This window comes from Artemia sp. Qi Xiang Cuo, chromosome 16, assembly GCF_049724085.1.
Source record: "Artemia sp. Qi Xiang Cuo chromosome 16, ASM4972408v1, whole genome shotgun sequence".
Taxonomy (NCBI): Eukaryota; Metazoa; Arthropoda; class Branchiopoda; order Anostraca; family Artemiidae; genus Artemia; species Artemia sp. Qi Xiang Cuo.
Genome location: NC_142809.1, coordinates 17960724 through 17983514, shown reverse-complemented (window position 1 = coordinate 17983514; position 22791 = coordinate 17960724). Strand labels below are relative to the sequence as shown.

The window sequence follows — 22791 nt, the reverse complement described above, 5'->3', positions numbered from 1 at the left end:
CTTTTTTTAACACTTGGCATCTGAGACTATATGAAACATGATTTCCCCCACAGTTGGCGCAATTCGGGCTTTCAGTGCATATCACTTGTATTACAATGTCCACCAGCGCATCGTGAGCACTTTTGATTAGTCGATAGGAGTGGGCAATTTCCGACAATGTGGTTCGGCGATTGACAACGGTAACATCTACGAGGTAACTTTTGGAAAGGTCTAATTTTAAAAAGCTCGTATCTCAAATGCAAACCCTCATTTATAGCTTTATTTAAGGCAGCATCGTCTAGAAATTCAAGGCGGAAGGATCTGGAATTTCCAATTTTAGTTGCATCAACAAGACCGGGAATCATACTAGTAAGCTCTGATTTTTGCAGAAGAACAGGGATGTTACTCACAATACCAAACACTTTTTGATTATGGATATAAGAGGATGCATTTAGCTGACTAATTGCAGTGGCGACGAGAGAGACTGCTGAGGCTTTATCACGGGTATGGACTACCCTCCTTTTCTTGACAGGATCTGATCTCAAACTTACAATACCATCGTGACAATCCAGGGTATCAAGGGTCTCTTTGTGCTCAATAGGATCTTTGAGGTCAATAGGTAAGTTTTTTAGAATGACTGTATAGGACAGTTTTGAAGAGACAGAACACTCTTGCATTAACGATGGAGGACATCCAATTGTTCCAGGCAAGAGAGCTCTCACACACTCGGCATAGAGCTCAGCTTAGACAAACAGGAGTTTACACGGCAACTCAACGCACAAAAAGCATCGCAGGAATAAGTGGTACTTCACTAGGATGGCGGATAACAAAGACTGGCAGACCAACATTATCAGCATCATACTTTGCAATAGTATCGATAATATCAGAGACACTATTAATAAACGCATTTGTACCCACTCTCTTAGGCTGAATTTCCCCAGCATGGCAAAACTGGAAGATTTGTTCCTAGCATCAGAAACCTGGGCGAGCGTGAAAAATTCAGACATATGTTTCTTCATAATATCTGGGAAAGCCTTTTTCGATACTGTTTTGGACAAAATTCAGAACAGGACAATAAACGAGTGACCCAGCGGTCCATGTCATCAGCACCGAATGCTGAATACATACAGAGTGAAGGAACCTCGGAATAAGGGAAATGTAAGGAACCCCTCAACTGTCCCCCGCAATTTATGGGTAACTTAATACCGGCGGGTACAATACGTCCTTTGCGGGAGGTTCCTTCCCCTCTTCTGCTTGTTCCCAGCACGCTTCTTAACGATAAGAAATCAAAACTGGCTATAAAAGTTGACGCTATAGATGGCGTGCCAATCTACCAGAGAAAAAGATGGCGCTGGTGAAAATACCCAGGGAAAAGGGCTTATTCTAGTAATTAGAGAAGGTCTTACAAACACTATTTGGCAAAATATCTATCTTTAGAGGGTAAACAACAACAGGAAAAAAAAAAACCTTAAAATAATTCAGAAACTTTTTCAAGTTACAGCAAAGATGCCAACTCAGTCACAATAACATTGAACATAAGATAGATGGCATTTCTCCTTAGTGACTTAGTCTTCTTAACATTAATTTTAAAACCTATTCTAGCACCCTGAACTCCCAAAACCTCTAAAACTTCATTCATTTTGCTCACACTTTCATCAGGATGCTTAAATACACAGCATAAGCTAAGTCCAGGAGACTTTTCCCTCCCAATTTGATTCCGTGGTCTTCCATTGCCTTTCTTGTGCTCCTTAAGACAAAGTACATCAAAATAATCCATATAAAGGGGGATAGAACACAACCCTGCTTAACTCCTGATTTAATACAAAACCATCTGCTAACCTCATTTCCTACCTTAACCGCAGCAATGTTATTCTCGTACATAACACTAATCACTTTAATGTATTTGTCTGGTATGCCATACGATCGTAGGTGGTATGCCATTAGATCGTAGCTGCATCTTGGATGCAGCTACGATCTAATTGCCTTCCGATTCGTTCGAGATTGAAAGTTTTTGAGAGGAGGAATAGTGTCCCGGACGGCAGTTTTGCTTTTTTTCTGGGTCAGAAAGAGGAGGAGGATTTGGATTCTCGCTTGAGTTAGGATGAATGTTGAGTGTTTGCGGGTAAATATTTATTTGAATATGATGGAGTGCTGCTTCCTAGTTTCCTGAAAAGCCCATTGGAAAACTTTATTTGTAAAGCCATACGGCATACCGACGAGCTTTTTAAAAAAATAAGAGAGTAGTTTTTATTTTATTTTATTTTTTTTTATTTTTTTTTCTTTATTATTGTGACGAGTGCTGTAATTTGTTAATCTTGTATGTTATTTGTGAACATGGCCACATTTTGGCTTTAAATACACGTTATCTTATCTTATCATATCATACCATACAAGGATAAAACCTTGACTAAATCTCTTCTATCAACAGAATCGAACGCTTGCTCATAATCTATAAAACTAAGGACCAAAGGTTTTTGAGAACTCAGGCACTTCTCAATTATTAGCCTAAGAGTGAAAATTTGGTCGACACATCCTCTACCTTTTCTAAAACCGCACTGTTCTTCTCTTAAAACTTTGTCTACGGCATCTATCAGTCCAAAAAGTATCATATTACTAATTAATTTACTACCTACAGAGACCAGACTAATGCCTTGATAATTACCACACTCAGTTTTATCGCTTTTCTTATAAAGTGGCTTAATTAAGGTTTTCCTAAAATCGTTAGATACTTCCCCTTTTTGAAAAATCATATTCATAATCTTCAGTAATTTATTTCTAACCTCAGAGCCACCCTATTTAAGAAACTCATTTACCACACTATCAGCACCTGGAGCCTTATTATTTTTTAATCGTTTTAGTACTGTTGCTAATTCCTCCTCACAAAACAAATCTTCCTTCACATCCAAGTTATCACAAACTTTTTCATTCTCCTCTATATCTTTTCCTGCAACTCTATCTCGGTTAAGCAAATTCTCAAAATTTCCAATATAGATGGTTCTAATCTCTTATGCGTTCACATAAAAATTGGAATATATCTAAAAAATTACTTGTATTTCAGCACCAAGTCGATTTCCTGGACCACCATTGGGACCTCACATTGGCAATCCACGTGCACACCTGTTGCACTCACCTTTAAGAGGCCCAGCTTATCGTGCAAGTCAAAAATTTGGTGGAATTCAGTATCATCCAAATCAAGCAACAATGTTGACAATGAGTGGCAAATATTTACCAGCACAATGTGGAGTTCAACCTCTGAAAAGTGGAATTCAGAAGCGGATTATTGGTATTAGACATTCTTAGCCACAGACCATTACATTAATCTCATTTTTTATTCTATAATTTGCATTGTATAAGTATTAACTCTAATTTAACCCCCCCCCACTTTAACTGCATTTTTTTATATTTGATTTGAAAAACAGACTGCTGAGTTAATTTGCTTTCTTTTTTTAATTATTCACATTTGTTGAAATTTTAACGTCATTTTAACATCATAACTCTATTCTTCGTCTCTATGTTATTGCGTTACTGCTCTATTTACGTCAACTTTTAACTTTGTCTACTGAATTTACTCCACTAAGAAACTTATTTTTTTTCATTATTTTAAAAATAGAGTTAAAAACTTTGTTTTAACGTCATGTCTCTATTCTGCATCTCTACGGCATAGACATTGCGTCAGTACGTTACAACTCTATTTGTGTCAATTTTGAACTTTATTTTACTGTATTTACCCCATAATTTAACTTTATCATTTTTATATTCGATCTTGAAAGCAGTCTGATAAATTAATTTTTCTTTCCTTTTTTAGTGTAGAAAGTTTCTACATCTGATGAAACTTTAACTTCATTTTAACATCACGCCTTAGTTCTTGCCTGTACGTCATTACATCATTACATTATAACTCTTTTTACGTCAACTTTTAACTTTGTTTTGCCATATTTACCCCACAATCTAACTATATTATTTTTTTTACTTGGTTTTAAAAACAGTCTGCAAAAGTTTTCTTTTACTAATTTTATTCTTTTTAGTAATATCTGATGAAATTTTAACTTCATTTTAACATCATGCTTCTGTTCTGCGTTATTATTCTACTTTAATTACAACTCAGTTCATCGAAATTAGAAAAAAATTTTTTAATTAGATTTATTTTGAAAACTTTAAACTGCATGCTATCAACATATTTTAGCTTTATTGATATTTTAAGTTTATTTTAACAACGAAACATTGACAATGATTTTGTTGGTTTTTATTAACTGAATTTTTACCTTATGTATTTGAAGTCTATTTTAGCTACGTACTTATCTCTAATTTATTTTTACTTTTAACTTATCAATCAATCAAGCAATCAATTTTTTCAAAGAAAACAGAGAAAAAATTACAAAGCTTTAGACCCCCACAAAGCCTCTTTGGTCTGTGAGAGTGGGAGACTAAATATTACATTAAATAATAGCACTAAAATCAAACAGAAGGACAAGAAAAAATTAAACAACAGCAACAAAAAATACCGTGCCAATCAAAACAAGTGGATTAAACAAATTAAAAAGAAATATAGATCGGAAAAAGAGAACGAAGGAGAGAACTAACTCTCTAGGCATAGGAGGTGGTCAGTTAGCTCTTTTTTAAATTGTCCATAGGAATGACATAGCCAAATATCAAAATTTGTTTTATGAAATGTTTTAATTTGAAATTCAGATCCTTAAAATTAGGCATAATTTATTCTCTTATTTAATAAAGGATTCTAAGGTCTTTTTAGTACAAAAATCTCGAAATTTTTTATTGTTTTCAATAGCAGCTTTATGGGATTTCTTTTGCAAGAAAATTATGTTTATAATCCTTTTGGCTATAAATTCCCGTTCGCAAGTATGGGCTACTTAGCTAGACATAGATCACCGGCCACTATCACTTTTGACTAATCAAGTCTGCTTATGAGGAAAACGACAGTTTAATTACCCCCCATCAACAAAATGATTATATTAGAAAATAAAAATAAACAAAAAGAAAATAACAAAGATAAAAAGAAAGAACAAAAAAACTTTTATAGTAATTTTTACAAAAATAGAGGCAAAATACTTAAATAAATGCAAGTGTAAAATGGTGTCTCATTAGTCTAACCTTGAGTCCTGAATGTCCTAAATGCTTAGCTATCGTTTGTATCGCTATAGAAGACCGTATTTTTCCAATCAGGAATTCTGATAACGCTCAAGAATTTCAAGTGGAAATTAAGCGTGCTTATAGTAGCACACTCTGTTTTTTTCTGTATCTTCTGTTCATCGAATGGGATGCTCCGCTAAGTGGAATATATCTGGCTGGTAAACTGAACGAAAAAATGAGGCCAGTGATTTTTTGAAGTAATGTCTATGATTTGGGGCTACAGACCCATAAGAACGTTTTAAGGCAGTGGTTGTTTGCTTAAAATTGGATTGCCTAGTTTTAACGATCGTTTCTATAATCATGGTACCAAAACATCTAAGCTCAGACACCGCAGAGGCCAAATGGTGTGGTTACAGAGTCAATTTCCGGTACATTGAAGGTTAAAAACTCCCACTTGTCAATATTAATAGAAAGTCCGATAGAATGAAATCACAGCGCAGTTGATTCAGGTTGTCTTGAAAGTTAGTTTTGGATCTGCTGAGCAGAAGGAAGTCTTCCATATAAGCCAGGTATGACAGGTTAGTACTTTGAAGTAGAAGGGCGAGCGGTCCAGGATCTTGCAGACTACATGTTTGAAATGAGGAGAACAAGAACTCTCCCTTACCTCATACGTCTTCTGAGTTTGTCGGGGTCTGAGGTTCTATTTACCCATTTGGAAGAAATTGTTGAATTTTCGTACCAAAATTTCCGAATTTTCTTTATATTTGGGCTTATGCGATCTGTGGAGCATTCATTACTTGTATATGGCTGACACTGTCGAACCCTTTCGATATTTCTACAGTGCACCTGTATATGGGGCGGTAAATTTAGTAATATATTAGAAAGGGAGCCAACTATGATTGGTGGATAATGATTATTCCTAGCCAATGATGTCTGGCCATGACTTCATATGAATTGCGCTCATAGGAGTCCTGTTCTCTACTTCACTGATACATTCTTCAACGTGGTGCCATCTGGCACACATGGTCAAACTTAAGGATGTATCTAGCCTCCTTGGTGTTGTCCACAGTGGTAGCTTGGATGATAGAGATTTTGGGGCTGCACAAAAAATTTTATGTTTTGGCCTTTTGGAAGATCCAGTGGACGTTATTAACAATGTAAAATTAATAATGTAATTGAGACTCTCTAGCTTCTCATAAGCACAATTCTTTCAAATAAGTAGAGATTTTACTATAGTCTGTAAATTCTGTCAATGAAATTTAGTTTGGTTATCATAAATACTCTTCTTCAGTTCATTTTTTAAAGTGGTTTTGATTTTTTTTTTTTATATAAAAAACACAGGAAGCAGAGCGGTATATTAAACAAGACCACAAAGCCTGCAATATAGGTTAGACATCATTCCCAAAATCTAGATATCCTTTATAGGTTCTATCAAGTATTCATTTGGAAAATGCCACTTTTATGGCTTTCAATTGGCCCATCCTATGCTTCGAATTCTATAATATACTACATACATCCTTTCGACCTTTACTACATGTATAATCTGATTTACTACATGTATAATCCTTTCAACCTTTGAAGTGATCAAGCACCAAAATTATCCCCGGGCGATGAAAACCCTAGCTTTGCCTCTGAAATTACTATGGACATACAGTTTGCAACGTCCATTCACCTGAAATATCACGTTTTATTTAATTTTGTGTATATTTTATTTTTTAAGTCAAACCATCATCATACAAGAAAAAAATTCTTTTATATTGGATAAAAATTTAAAAGGCTTAAAAGACCGTTAGCATGTTTTAATTTTGGAATATTGGAAATATTTGAATGTTCGAAATGTCGGAATGTTTTAGGTTGATCTTTCACTGCACTTATTAAAAACTTGAATGTTTTTTTGAAAAAAAATTTGTAATATTATTGAAATTTGTTCAATTGAAACTTTTTTTGCTTGGATTAAGATCTTTGAACGGAGTGTGAGCTAAAACAAAAAAAAAAAAATAAAAAAAAAAAAAAAATCTCATAAGCGCCACCGCCAATTTATGTGCCATAGGGTTTAATGCATTTTACCGATCTAGCACCGACCCTGAATAAAGTCTCTGTCAGTCTTTGAAAAATAATTTAAGAAACGAAAAAGTTGTTCCTGTCGAATGTTGATGCACTGGTCTCAATTAATGGGTCTTATTTAGCTCACAAAAATTAGGAGGAATCAATCAAGACTATGGCTGTGTTGTCACAAGAAGACGTCGAATGACCAATAAAAAGCTTCTGCTTAAAAAAAAGAAATGCAAAAACATATTTTCACACATTGCCAGATTCCAGTCGTAGAAACAGCTAGAAAATGGATCTTGTGGTACCAACTGGAGGTTTTAAGAGTTCAGGGTGCAAAAATAGGTTTGAAAAATTAATGTTAAGAAGACTAAAGAGGCGATGTTGGTAAAGAGGTGAAGAAGGTAAGGAAGTAAAGGCAAGAAGGTAAAAAGGTGAGTGAAGCTAGACAATGAGAGGATCGATCACATACATAGCTTCATTTACTTGGATATTATTATTAATAAAGATGGTGGATAGAGTGACAATGCAAAAAGTGGAATAGCTAAGGACCAGGGTGTTTTGTCACAATGGAAAAAAGTTTAGAAGAAGAGGAAAATAAGTGTAAGCCAGGATTAGAATATTGGAAGCTACGGTAATAATAGTGGTCAAGTATGGCTCTGAAAATGGGCGCCTCGAATGGCGTAAGAAGATTTGGAGAATTTGTTTTAGAGGAATTGTTTGCGTTTGAGTTATACGTTTGACTGATTATAATTCAAACAACAAACCCTGCGAAAAATCTGCCCCACTTTCAAGGGCTGTGATGAAAGGAAGCTTGTAAAAACTCAGAGGCAACATAGAAAATTAGAAAAACTTCCAAGAATATATATATATCACAAAATCCCAGGCAACATAGAAAATTAGAAAAACTTCCAAGAATATATTCGGGAAAATAACATATAAGTGTGATGTGTGTTAAAAAGGCTTTTCTTTACCAAACAGCTTAAATTTGTACCGAAGAGGGCATACTGGTAAAAAAAAATCGTCTAAATACGATGTATGTAGTAAATACTTTTCTCAATCTAGCAATTTGATTCAGCACTAAAAAAGGTGTGCTGGTGAGAAACCGTTTCAGTGTTATGTATGTAACAAATGTTTTTCTGTATCTGGCACTTTGATTAAGCACCAGAGAGTGCGCACAGGTGAAAAACCGTTTAAGTGTGATGTATGTAACAAATGCTAAATTCTAGGAAACATTTTGGGGATGAAGGATGACAGATTGCCAATGATTGTTCTTTTTGGCCGTCCCTCCGGGTTGTTCCCAGATCTTTTCAAAGCAGGTCATTCCAAATGTGGTGGAAGGAGGACATAAGGATAGACTTATAGGAAATTGAAACTTCATGGGAGAGGGTAAAGAGTGAAGGTTTAAATAGACTTGATTGGGGGATGAGCCTCTGCAGCTATTTCAGCTCCAGGTGGCTTGGTGCTTCTGTGAGTTTTACTAACAGTAGCATTTTGGTGCCCAACCCCTGTATGAGCATCAGGTTGTCAATAGCAGTAAAAGCAAAAATAATTCCAGAACGTGTTTTTCAGTTTATAAACGTATTAGTTGTAATTTAACGCCTTTTGAATAAATGTACCTGGTTCGGTAGACAAATCTTCAGTAGTTTCAACTCAAAGACTAGCTGACCTAATTTCACTAACTATTTACAAAAAACCCTTATTATTGAGGAAAGTTTTTTTCATATTTCACTTGATTTAACCGGAGAAAGTTGTTTTAATAATTCTCGAAAAGTCTATTTTTATTCCTGTAGAATTTTTAACTTACGACATAAGGATCATAAGTTAGAAGTTCAATGGCCTTAGAGAGATATCGCCATCTTTTAATGCTTTCTGAACGTATCTATATTGTTCTATCTTTGTACTATAGGAAGTCCCTTAAATTTTTTTTGATTGTTTCACTACACATTTTAAAAGTATGTTTTTTTTTCGGCTACTATAGACCGTGGCTCACTCTTTACTAGGTTACCCATGATCGAGGCCAATGCCACTTTGGATACTAAGATTGCTTTGTTTTTCAGTTGACGTCACTTCGCCAACTTGATCGTACGCTGTTAGAATTGAACATATGATCGTGGAGGCAATTTTTGGAGGCACTGTATATAGGTGCTAATCACGAATACATAAAGAAAAAGGAAAACAAATTAAATCCTCTTGCAATAGCGGGCGTTGACAAGGGTAAAAAATAAATTGGAAATTAAAATAAATTGAATAATTAAAATAAATAAAATAAATAAAAATAAATTGTCAGGTATTTTGTCAGATGCACTATGTCAGATAGTTTTCCTTAGCAATAAACTGGTTAGGAAAAAAATGTTGCACCCCCAATTCTTTGTGCAGTAATTAAATATACAACACCAAACCTTAAATATGTACATGTTAGGCCTAATGTTAAGAATACCTGTTAAGAAGGAAAAACGCTCTCAAGCAGGGTTTCAATATACCATTTAAATAGTTTTCATGTTTGTCAAATTTTGTCAACAAAAATTTAAGGTAATAAGAAAACATACCACATTTTCTAAAACGTCCACTGTTAGTTTGGATTTTTCTTTTAATTTATTATAACTGTTCCGTTTTTTTTATGTAAGTCTAGGCATGTAAGTCAGCAGTCCAGTATATGAGGAAACATGTTAAGAAAACAATTCTCACTTCAGAATATGCAGAATAATCCTATTTAACATATTTTACTGGGGGGAAACCTTCATCTTCACTTCTTTCCTTGTATTTTCGGTTTTTCCATCACATTTTTAAATATTTGTGTCTAATCTCTAAGTTTTGAAAATCCGTTATAAACAAACACCCAGGTGCCATCTAGCAAATCTAACCTAAACTTACTTAACCTAAATTATCAGCATTTGTCTATTAATATGTTTTTGGTAGGTGGCATGGGCATACGTAGCTTCTTGTCTAGGGGGGGGGCAGCCGATTCGGTGATGAAGGGTGGGGGGGAGGAAGCTGAAGTTATATTGTCAGTTCACAAAACCTCACATTGCCAGCAAGTTCTATCATACATATGAAATCTTTGTTAATAAGTAATCACCAAAAATCATCAATATGTTTCAGAATTAATCGTCTTGGGTTAGGGCCAAATATTTTCAAGGAATTATGGATAATTGCTTGATGTTTGATCTTTATTCTGTCATTTCGGCTGTTTACTTCCAGCTTTTTCAACCGTCTACTTTTTATCAGCTCCTTTTTAGCCATCTACCTTTTTCCTACTGCTTTTTTAACCATTAGCTTGTACAATTATCTACTTTTTCAGCCATATCTAGGGTAAATTTGAAGTTCTAGGGGGGCAGCACCCCCTGCTCCCCCCCCCCCTTACGCCCATGGTAGGTGGCATTGATGGTGTCTAACTACGAATTTAGATTATTTGAAAACAGAAAATGCAGTCGAATTCATGTTTATTTTTTAAAAATTTGTTTAAAGAAGTGTGCAACAATGAAAGAAGGGAAAATAAAGGGTCTCCCCCAGTAGAATGTATAAAATAAGACTATTCCGCATATTAGGAAGTGAGAATTGTATTCTTAGCTTGTTTCCCTAACTTGTTTCCTTATGTACTGGACTGCTCCTAAATTTACACCCCTTTTTTTTAATTAAATTTGTGATTGAAATGCAAAGACACCTGAAATTAAAGTAAAAATTCTGTTAAAAAGACTTAAAAGCTTTTACATTTTTCGTAATTTTTTATACGCTGCCTTTAGATATGTGGCATCAGATTTTTTAAATACTCTATTAATACCCCGTGTGCTTTACATAGCCGCGTCTTTAATTCACGAACTTGATATTGCAGATTAGCTATGCTGCTATTTAAGTTTCGCCTATCTACTAAAAATTCAGGCTATTTTTAGGAGGTTCAGAAGCTGTATTTGGTGAATATCCATGGCAAGCCCACATTAGAATTGCTGGATTCCAGTGTGGCGGCGTTTTAGTGAATCGTCAGTACATAGCCACTGCTGCTCACTGTGTGCATCGGTAAGAATCACAATTTTAGTTATCTTACCACGAAGAGTGTATCCAGGATTTTTGTTTGGGGGAGGTTAGTTTTTAGGAGGGGAGGGAGGGGGCAAAATGTTTAAAAAAAAACAATCAAAATTTGTTTGAATGCACTTTTGTTACTTTTTTTGGCTCGAAAAAAATTTGGGGGGGGGAGGGGGGTGTCAATCCCGGTAAGGCCGTGGTTGCCATATTTATCAGATACCTTAGTAATAACCAAGGACGAATATCCTCAGAAAAACGGCTTCATGGCCGGTAGGGTGAAAAAGAAGACTAATCGCACAATTTTTTCGCCCGTTTAAAACAAGACGTTCTTAGCATCTTTTCGCTTGTATAGAGCCGAAATGATCATTGATTGTTGTTGCGATTGTATTCCTATGCCAAAAAACTGTTCATTTTCAAGATCTATTTTCTTTGGTTTTGCCATGCTGGGTCAGTTCGGCTTTACTAGAATTTAGAACCAAAGTTTTAATGAGAAATTAGTCCAACCAAAAGGGAAACAAAACATGAAGCCGCAATGTCAAATATATACTATTTTTTTCTTAGCTCCGATGACTACTTTCATTGGCAGTTTAATAGCTCAATAGCTCAATAGCACTTCTTAAGTTAAAGAGCGGTATGGCTTCAATTTATTATCTATATATTTTCGTATAGAAAGAATTGTTATAAAACTTTGTAGGGGGCTTATTCGATTGAAAATTGAAAGTTCTATTGCTCTTTTCAAAATTCAAAAGTTATTCAAGGGCTACGAGCCTCTCCCAAGCCTTTATAAGCGGGCCTCTTCCCAAAGAGATCAGATCAAAAATTTGAGATAACCATTTTGTCCAAATTAGCCAAAAGTTCGAATAACAATGCCTTAGGAGATTTATCAATATACATTCAACTATCAATCTAAGCTCTTTATTCTTTGTCAGTAATCTTCGTTATTGTTGTGACTTTTTTTTTATTAATGTTGCGAAAAATGAAAACACATAGCTCAAAATAAAATCGTTTTCAATCAAGCTCAAACGACATTCTAGTTTTTTGAAGGCTTAGTCCTACTCCTTTTTGTGATAATTTCTGTTGGCTTTAAGTTCGGCTTGATCATTTATTGTAATTCCTATTCGTCTTGCGTTTTTTGAAGGCTTAGTCCTACTCCTTTCTGGGACAATTTCTGTTGGCTTTAAGTTCGGCTTGATCATTTATTGTAATTTCTGTTCGTCTTGCGCGTCTTGCGTTTTTTGAAGGCTTAGTCCTACTCCTTTCTGGGACAATTTCTGTTGGCTTTAAGTTCGGCTTGATCATTTATTGTAATTTCTGTTCGTCTTGCGCGTCTTGCGTTTTTTGAAGGCTTAGTCCTACTTCTTATTGTGATAATTTCTTTTGAATTTAAGTTCGGCTTGATCATTTATTGTAATTCCTGTTCGTCTTGCGCTTGAATTTAAATTTATTTAAATTTATTTCATTTAAATTTATTTCTGCTCGTCTTTGGGTTAATGCAGTTCTTAACTGTGCCTTTTCTACTTTTCAGGAATTAGTTCTATTTCTTTTTGTTATTTCTTCGTTAGTTGATGGGAAGTCTTCACAGTTGTTAAAGTATTTTGTTAAAGATCAATGTAATAACTTTTTCACGTTTATTTAATTGAAAAATTATCATAAAACTAATATCAACCACCAACATAAAGTGTAAGCATTTAGGCCATGTCACGTGAACCTAATAAGAAACCCACCAACAAAGAAGAAAAGAGAGAGAGAAAAAGAATTAAGAAATGTAAGGACTTTAGAAATGCCACAAAACTAATAAATACAAAAAGCACTATTGAAATAAATCACTTCTCAAAAATATTTATGATGATAATTAGGCTATTATTCGCCATAATTCTGAAATATTATTTCATGGCATAACAATTCATCAGACGGTCCATAGAAAAGGAATTTTAGTATTGAGCTAATATTTAATCGACTTGTGAAAAATTAAATATACAGGGATCAGTCCAACATAATCTTAAATTTTCGGGAAGTTACGCTGCCACATTTTTATAAAAATTTTACGCAAAGAACTATATTATACAGAATATTAGCCATTGTTATAATTGTTATTAAGGGCATACTCAAAGAATTGACTAGAGACCCAAACCAAAAAGGCCCATTGCCTCCGCACCAAAACGGAAAAAGCACCAATTGCTGCTGGGCATTTGGTGTCCCCTTGGGCGTAGCATTTTGAGAAATTACCTGCTGCCTCTTTCCCCCCTATTGTAGATGAAACTTCCATAGTTATCCCAAGGTGTCCACCATTGTCTTCCCAAATCCCCCGAACCCCAACCGCCAGCCTCAGATCGGCCTGGTGAAGTATCTTTCGTCCCTTGAAAATGAGGGGCTACTTGCCAGCGATTAGTGGCAAGTGACACTCGATCCCCATACTGAAATGCTCTTCAAGAGATATTTCTTTTGCCATGGTCGGCACTTCATTTGTACGGGGAGATTTATCCCCAGGCAGGATTTTGGCAATTCTGAATTCCCGTCATTTCTGAATTCTCTCCGTTTATTTCTCTCGGCAGAATAATCCTCTCTGATCTCAAGATCAGGCCAGACAATGGGCAGAACAGCTAATGACTGGACTGTAACTGGAATTAGTCATAGTAGGCTAATTTCTGTTTTACTAGGCCTTATTTATGTCTAATGCTCTCAGGGTTACCCCCAGAAGGTTTTCACCACTACATCGACATTTATTTTCAGTATAGCGATCATATATGCGGCTTGTTAATCAAATTTACTTATTTTACGTGAGTTCAGGACTGGATAAAGGGCGGTTGGAACTATTGTGCCCAATCAGGCCCCGCGTATGAAAGGGTCCCGTGCTGCCGTCAAAATTGCATTTTTTTTTCCAAATTGTAAAATATTCTTTACAATTTCAGTAAGCGTTGCCTCCGGAGAGAGATCATTTTTCAGGCTAAAACCAAGAAAAAACTATATGATGTCCGCAATGAATCAGGAAAGATTAAATAATTTAGTATTTATGTCGATTGAAAGTGAAGAAACAAGGAAATTAGATTTTCAAACAGTTTTAGAAGAATTTATAGAACAAAATTTAGAAACATGTAAATTCAGTTATTCATGTATTGTGATGTAAATTTCTAAAGGCACTTTCAGCAGTTTCATAATATCTAGACGACAAAAACGTAAATTAACGTAAGCTCAAAATGAGGATAAAAGAGGATAAAAATGAGAGCTCAAAATGAAAAAATTGGACCCTCAAATGAGATAAGATAAAGAAAACGACCTGAGAGATGTAAATGCACGGGTTAAAATGAACAACCTGGACCATCAAAAGTGACAAGATCAATCTGAGCAGCTAAGACAAGAGGCATTGAAAAAATATCTTAAGCATTGATTGACGAAAATGAAGAACAAAGTGACATGTGGTTAGAAGATTTAGGAGAACATGAACAAGAAACATACAGTTCGAAAATAAGCGGCAGTGAAAATTACAAACAACAGCGGAAACCAGAACATGTCAAAAACTAAAGTGAAGAACAAAGAATTGTAGGGTTAGCAGACACGTAAAAGTGAGTATCAGAACGTGTCAAGAATGACAGTGAAGAACAATGAATCGTGTTGTTAGAAGACAAGCGACAGCAAGAATCAGAATGAGTTAAAAATGAAAATGAAGAAGAAAAAAATATTATGTTAGAAGAAGAACGGCATCACAATATTCGACACCTACAAACCGTGGCACAAGACGAAGTAAAAACTTACAAAATTGTCGTAAACAACGCAAGTGTCAATTACAAGTCATTTTGATCCTTCAACGTTGTATGTATTCACTGTGGAGTCCTCCATTTTTCTGCAGGAAAAGTAGCCAACAAAGGTAATTTATTTAAGGGTTACTGCCTACTTGGTCGAATTGCATTGCTCCTTCCATAATTTCCAAATGAATTAGTTTGGCTTGTTATAGGACATCCCTTGCTCTCTAAAGAGTTCCACAAACAACTCTTTACGAAACTTGAACTCATGTTTTTCTTTAGCTTCATTGAACGTAAGCGATGATCATCAACAGTCAAATTGTTTCCAGCTTCAAAATAGCTGGACAAATTTATCACAAAATCCATTGAGTGGCACATCCATCAGAAACCCCTGAGGGTGGTTTTGAACCACATTCATATAGCCAAATGTACGTTTTAGACTCCGATGAAGCTACTAAAGTGCACCTTGCACATCTCAAGGGATCTCTCATAACCCAATGGACATCTTGGAAAAAATATTGTGAACCACATATATATATATATATATATATATATATATATATATATATATATATATATATATATATATATATATATATATATATATATATATATATATATATATATATATATATATATAAATATATATATATATATATATATATATATATATATATATATATATATATATATATATATATATATATATATATATATATATATATATATATATATATATATATATATATATATTAGTTTATATGTAAATTTTGCCTTTCCGACTTCCCTCATTCATTCTGGGAATCGAGAGGATATAGTGAGAGAAATTTAAAAAAACAATATTTTATATCTACATCATACCTGCAGAGAGGGGGAACAAGGGCGCCGGCAGAAAATTTTCCAGGGGGGGCAGACGCCAAAATATCAGTGGTGGTTGGGTGACAGTTTAGGCGGCTTAGGGAACCAAACTACGACTTTGCCCCGGAGACGACGAATTTGCAATAAATTTAAGATCCTGACAAGCTAATTGATTTAAAAGTATCAATAAATATATTTTAGGCTTCCCAGTTGCATAAGAAGTAATGCCACACGGTGAAAGTGCTGGATTCAACCAAGTTGATTCGCTTTACTTGTAATGAAATTAGGCTACGTTTAGTGATCTGTAATTGCGTATCAGCTATAATGAGGGGGGGATGAGTCATTGTTCAGGTGTTGGTAGGGTAGATTCCTACAAAAGTACATTTTAATGGAATAACTGCTTACTCTTCTTGAGGCTTCATATAAACGTTGAAAGGGGAAGGGGGTATGTATATATATATATATATATATATATATATATATATATATATATATATATATATATATATATATATATATATATATATATATATATATATATATATATATATATATATATATATATATATATATATATATATATATATGAAACTGCTAGAATTAGGACTCAATTTATGAGACGACAAAAAAAACAACACTGGGATCCCGCTGCGACATATATATATATATATATATATAAAAAAATATATATATATATATATATATATATATATATATATATATATATATATATATATATATATATATATATATATATATATATATATATATATATATACTAAATTTAAATTTTACTTAAAAATTTAATATATAGAGAGGGTCCCACAAAAAGTTCCCAAACGGCCCCGCATCTAGTCTATCCGGCCCTGCATGTGTTGATAACCTGTTGCAGCAGGAGCCCAGTGATTTTTTTTGTCGTACTTATAAATTGGGTCCTAATTCTAGCAGTTTCATTCCGACTCAATTCTTGATTACCAGTTTCTAAGAAGGAAATACATAGCTTGTAGTCAATCAACCGCATAATTCATGACTTAATCTTTTCTATTTTAGTGCCAAATTGTCGCAGATTGTTGTTTATCTTGGTGAATATGATACTAGAGACACGGAAGAAATAATGGAGCCAATACCTAAAGAAACACTTGGAGTTATTGAAAGAAAGATTCATCCAAGATTTCAATATATGTTAACTCAGCCAGACCGGTAGGTTTCCTTCTATCACGCCATCTATTTAAATACTCTGTATATTATATGTTTAGAAAGAAAAGTCTTTCCAAGATTTGAGTATATACTAATGTTTAGTTTAGACTGAAGATTTTACGGAGCGAATCATAGGGAAAAGGTTGCTAAATGAGTCATATACTAAACTAGTTAAGTTTATAAAATGAGTTGAGCATATGCTCTATTTAACAGTATTTGAACGTTGGTCGTTTTTACAGCATCGCCCTATCTTTTTTTCTTTGTTTTGGCATATCGTTTCTTCATTAAGGTTTTGAAATCTCGGTCCAGGTCGAAAGAGAACGAAAAAAAAGTATGGTCGTATCATTATGCCGAAAAAGAAAGGGCGTATCTTGCATTTTGAAAGATAGAATTATATAAGTTAAAATTATAACTTTATCTCATCAGTTGTGGAACGATCCACAGCCAAGTATCTAGTTCTAAAAACTAGAACATTATGTCTATTTTTATCTGATGAAAAAACTCTTGGCACCAGTGATAAAGCTAAAATCGGTTCTTCGATCACCGGATCGAGTCTCTTTGAATTTGAAGTCGGGACAACAGCTTGACTTGAGATCCAAGTTGGGGACTAATTTTGGCATTCAAGAAATATAAAGTATATAAAGACGGGGGTGTCAGCTCCTGATTTCGGCGTGTAGAAAAATAAAAAAGGTAATATATATGGCATGGTAGTACATTCACGTGTATATGATGGGAGTGGAATCATTACCCGTTTAAACTATTACACTAGGAAAACAGAACTCAAAATTGCTATTGACTTCTCTTTTCCCAGTGTAATATTTTCACGTTCCAAGAAATTTCACAGCTATCTCAATTGCATCAAACAATGCGTGCGAAAATATGAAGAGGAAAGGTGCATTTATTTTTTATGTAGTTTGACCAACACTTTATTTTATTTCCAATGAATTTTGATGTGTTATTCCTAAAAAAAAATTTACTGGATAATAAATATAAATAGAAGAAAATAGGGTAGAAATCACAGGTCACCTAATGACTATTAATAGTTCTAGTCATTACTTTAACGGTAGCAGAGTTTGATAGTTTGCATTATTTCATCTTCTCTATCTTCTTGGACTATTGTTCTTTTTAAAAAGAAAAGAAAAAAAAAGAAAAAAAAAATATCACGGATGCGTGTTTATTTGTTTTTTTTCCCAGGGGTGATCGTATCGACCCAGTGGTCCTAGAATATCATGGGAGGGCTCATTGTAATGGAAATCAAAAGTTCTAGTGCCCTTTTAAAATGACCAAAGAAAACGGAGGGCAACTAGGCCCCCTCCCACGCTAATTTTTTTCCCAAAGTCATCCGATCAAAATTTTGAGATAGCCATTGGGTTCAGCATGTTCGAAAATATGATAAATATGTCTTTTAGGATGACTTAATCCCCCGAAGTTCTCGGGGGGAGGGCTGAAAGTTATGAACTTTACTCAATGTTAACATATAGTATTGGTTATTTGGAAGTATACAGACGTTTTCAGGGGGATTTTTTATGGTAGTGGGTGGGGAGGGATGGGTTGTGGGTTCAGTGGGAGGATCTTTCCATGAAGGAAGTTTTTATGGGGGAAGGGACATTGCTATGAAGGGGACGCCGGATTTCCCAGCATTATTTAAAAAAAGATAAGAAATTAAATATAAAAGAACAAGTTTTTCAACTGCAACAGCAGCAACATCAAAACTTAAAATGAACAGAAAATATTACATATATGATTGGGTTCACCCCCTAGTCAATGCCTCGCTCTTTAAGCCAAAGATTTTTTAGTACTTTCATAAGAGCTATTTATTCTAATTATATTCTTATGTGATTAAGCGGTCATTTTTAAAGAGTTGGAACAAAATTCGAACTTTAGCTTAAAGAGCAAGGTATTGACTAGGGGGCGAATCCCGTAATATACGTATTAAAAATATATGAACATAGAAGTTCGTTACGTAAGTTAATTCGTAAGTTACGTATATTTATTGCTAATAAAAACGTTTGTAAATTAAATTAAACAAGTTTCGAGAAAGCCATTTATCCAAATAAAAGTAAATTAATATACAAATTTTTTTTTAATAATTCATGTCCAGTGAGCCAAAATAAAAACCTGCATTAATTCAAAAACTTCCAAAAATTAAATTAAAAAACAAGTTTTCTTAACTGAAAGTAAGGAACGACGTTAAAACTTAAAACGAACAGAAATTATTCCGTATATGAAAGGGGCTTTCCCCTCCTCAGCGCCTCGCTCTTTACGCTAAAGTTTGACTTTCTCATAACTCTATTTTTAAAAATTAAAAACTTTAGCGTAAAGAGCGAGGCGTAGAGGAGGGGACAGCCCCTTTCATATACGGACCAATTTCTGTTCGTTTCAAGTTTTAACGTCGTTCCTTACTTTCAGTTAAAAAAACTTGTTTTTTTTATTTAATCTAGTAAAGTACGATCCTCGGCCAGTAATAATCCAAAATTAATTATTTTGAAACCAAACCAGATCGCAATAAAAAGTACACCATTGGAGTTACCACGGTCGAAAACCCTATGCATGAAACTTACAGTTCCCTGGCTTGAACAGCAAGGAAAGTCACTTTTTTGTACGGGAAGCACTTATGTGGCATCTTTTTTTTTTCTCCGCTGCAAGCGAAGCACTGGAACATCTTAAAGAGTTAAGGGCTCATTTTAAAGGAAATTGCTACATCAACTCGCATTTGTTATTAAATAAACACAATATTTAAAATCAAATCAATTTTCCACAAAAAATACATCTTCGTATACAAGATGATGAACGACGTCACAATCGTTGGTGATAACCATATACCACTCAATGATTTATCCGAATATATTAATCGCCGCCATTGCAATTGCATCCTACTATGTATTAAATAAAGAAATAAAAATTTTTTTTGAACTGAAAGTAAGGAGCGACATTAAAACTGAAAACGAACAGAAATTATTTCATATATGAAAGGGGCTGTCCCCTCCTCAACGCCTTGCTCTGTACGTTAAAGTTTTACTCTTTGTCACATCTCTACTTTTTAAAGCAATAAAAACTCTAGCGTAAAGAACGAGGCATTGAGGAGGGAACAGTCTCTTTCATATAAGGAATAATTTCTGTTCGTTTTCAGTTTTAATGTCGCACCTTACTTTCAGTTAAAAAAAAATGTTCTTTTAAATTTAGTTTCTAAACATTTTTCAACTAATACAGGTTCAAATTTGGCTAACCGTACATGAAAAATTAAAACAAAATTTGCACAATAATTTTGACGGATTTATTCCGTATATGAAAAGTTTCCCCTTCCTCTATATGTTGCTCTTTACGCTAAAGCTGTTAGCACTTTTAAAAAGCTTCCTATTATAATTAAACAGCCATCATCCTTCAGCACCCATTTTTAAGAAATTGGGTCAAACAGTCAACATGCATCCCTAAGAGCAAGGTATTGAGGAGGGGGCAACCCTTCATATATGGAATAATTTCTGTTCGTTTTTCAAACAATGTCGGTAAATCTGGCTCACCTTCTATGAAATATACCCCTCCCTCTCACGGAAAACACCTCCGTATAAATTTCATCCAATGTAAAGTGCACCCCCTCCCTCAAATTCCCTCCAGGCAGTTCTATCCTTGCTGAGAATCCCCTTTCCTGTAAAATTGCTTGCGGACGATTCAACCTGAAAAATTATCCTTAGCATTCTTTCATTTGAATAAGACTAATCTCTAATCGGTTTCTAGATCACTCCAGAAATGTCCCCTTCCGTGGAAATTATTTCCCGAAAAACAAAACAGGCGGAAAAAAGCCCCTGGATAATTCCCCCGGAATATCTCCACATGTAAAATTTGGCAAAGAGAATGCAAGACAATTAAAAAGAATTTCGTATAGTAATTCTGTAAAATCTCTCCAGTATAACATTTCCCCTAGAATATTCCCCCCCAAGAAATCTACCCCACCCCAAGGATGATTTTCCCTATAGAAATCGACTCTAAGCCCCCCCCCCAGAAAACAAATGTCTGTATGCTTCCCAATAACAAATACTATACGTAAACAATGGGTGAATTTCATAACTTACAGGCCTCTCCCCACGGACTCTGAGGAAACATTTTACACCTAAGGGCATAATTATTTAATCTTTCAACTATACTGAACAAAATGGCCATCTCAAAATTTTGATCAGATAATTTTGGGGAAAAAATGGGCGTGGGAAGGGCCCAGTTGCTTTCCAATCTTTTTGGCCGCTTAAGAAGGGCAATATAATTTTTAATTTCCGTTTGAATGCACCCTCTCGCATTCCTCTGGGACCACGATTTCAATACAATCACACCTGGAAAAAAAAAACAAAAACAAATAAATACGCATCCGTGATCTGTCTTCTGGCAAAAATGGGCAAAATTGTACATTTTTGCAGATAGGAGCTTGAAACTTCTGCAGTAGGGTTCTCTGGTACCCTGCATCTGATGATGTGATTTTCATTTAGGTTTTATAGCTTTTTATTTTTATTCCTTTAATTTTAGGGAGTGTCTCCCCCCTATTTCAAAAATTAGGCAAATTTTCTCAGGCTCGTAACATTTGATGGGTATCACTAAACTTGATGAATTTATTGATTTGGAATCAGCATAATAATCTGATTCTCTTGATGTATCTCATGATATTAAAATTCCGTTTTTCAGAGTTTCGGTTACTATTGAGCCGAGTCGCTCCTTACTTACAGTTCGTTACAACGAACTGTTTGAAAGATATTAAGGCAAATAACGCACAAATTATATCAGGGATCGCTGAAGCTACAGGTGCCGGTAATTTTTTTATCCATTAGAGTCATTTTCATCTTTTTCTTAAAAAGTAAATATGTCTATTCAAATACGACGAATGGATAAAATGTACTAGTTGTCTTATGAGCACAAAAGCTTATTGTTCAAAGAAATTTTAGTTGCACCATTTTACTTCGAGCACTATGATACCAGGATTACTATGAGGCAGTGGCAGATCCAGGGGGCAAGGGGAGCCCCCCTCCCTCCCCCAGATTTTTCTGTCGCCTGTATTACGTGTTTTTCTTATGTTTTCGCTCTTTCTTTAAAATAAACTTGCTAATTTGGTTGATTATTGGCGTCCTTGTCACATCCCAACCCAAGATTTTGCTCTTGATCCTCCCTTGCTGTGAGGCATGATGCAATTTGATAAAAAGATTTGGTACTTGTATGATCTACGTCCTACCTAATATTCTTCTAATATGTTTTTCTGACGCTAAATCCTGATGAAATTAAATAAAAAACAAGTCTTTTTTACCTGAAAGTAAGGAACGACGTTAAAACTTAAAACGAACAGAAATTATTCCGTGTATGAAAGGGGCTGTGCCCTCCTCAACGCCTCGCTCTTTACGCTAAAGTTTTTTATTGTTTAAGAAAACAGAGCTGTGAGAAAGTCAAACTTTAGCGTAAAGAGCGAGGCGTTGAGGAGAGCACAGCCCCTTTCATATACGGAATAATTTCTGTTCGTTTTAAGTTTTAACGTCGCTCCTTACTTTCAGTTAAAAAAAACTTGTTTTTTTTTATTTAATTTTTGAACATTTTTGAATTAATGCAGGTTTTGATTTTGCTCACCATACATGAATAATTAAAACGAAATCTGCATATTAATTTTACTTTTATTTTTGGCTAAATGGCTTTCTTGAAACTTGTTTAATTTTATTTACGAACGGTTTTATTAGTAATAAATATACGTAGCTTACGAATTAACTTACTCAACGAACTTCTATATTCATTGATTTTTAATACGTATATTAGAGGGTTCGTCCCTTCCCCCATGAAAACTTCCTTCTTGGAAAGATCCTTCCATATAATCCCCCAACCCCCCTCCCCACCTACCAGAAAAAAT

The 22791-nt window shown here is 34.5% G+C and overlaps 1 protein-coding gene across 1 annotated transcript in view; it reads left to right on the top strand.

Moving 5' to 3' along the window:
- The window catches only part of LOC148942645 (trypsin-1-like), a 118369-nt gene that overhangs the window by 81324 nt on the left and 14254 nt on the right, over positions 1-22791 (top strand). Inside the window, exons 5-7 of the mRNA XM_089102153.1 lie at positions 3038-3262; positions 11004-11127; positions 16779-16928. Of these exons, the coding sequence (XP_088958279.1) occupies positions 3038-3262; positions 11004-11127; positions 16779-16928 (499 nt within the window). The remainder of the gene's footprint in view (positions 1-3037; positions 3263-11003; positions 11128-16778; positions 16929-22791) is intronic.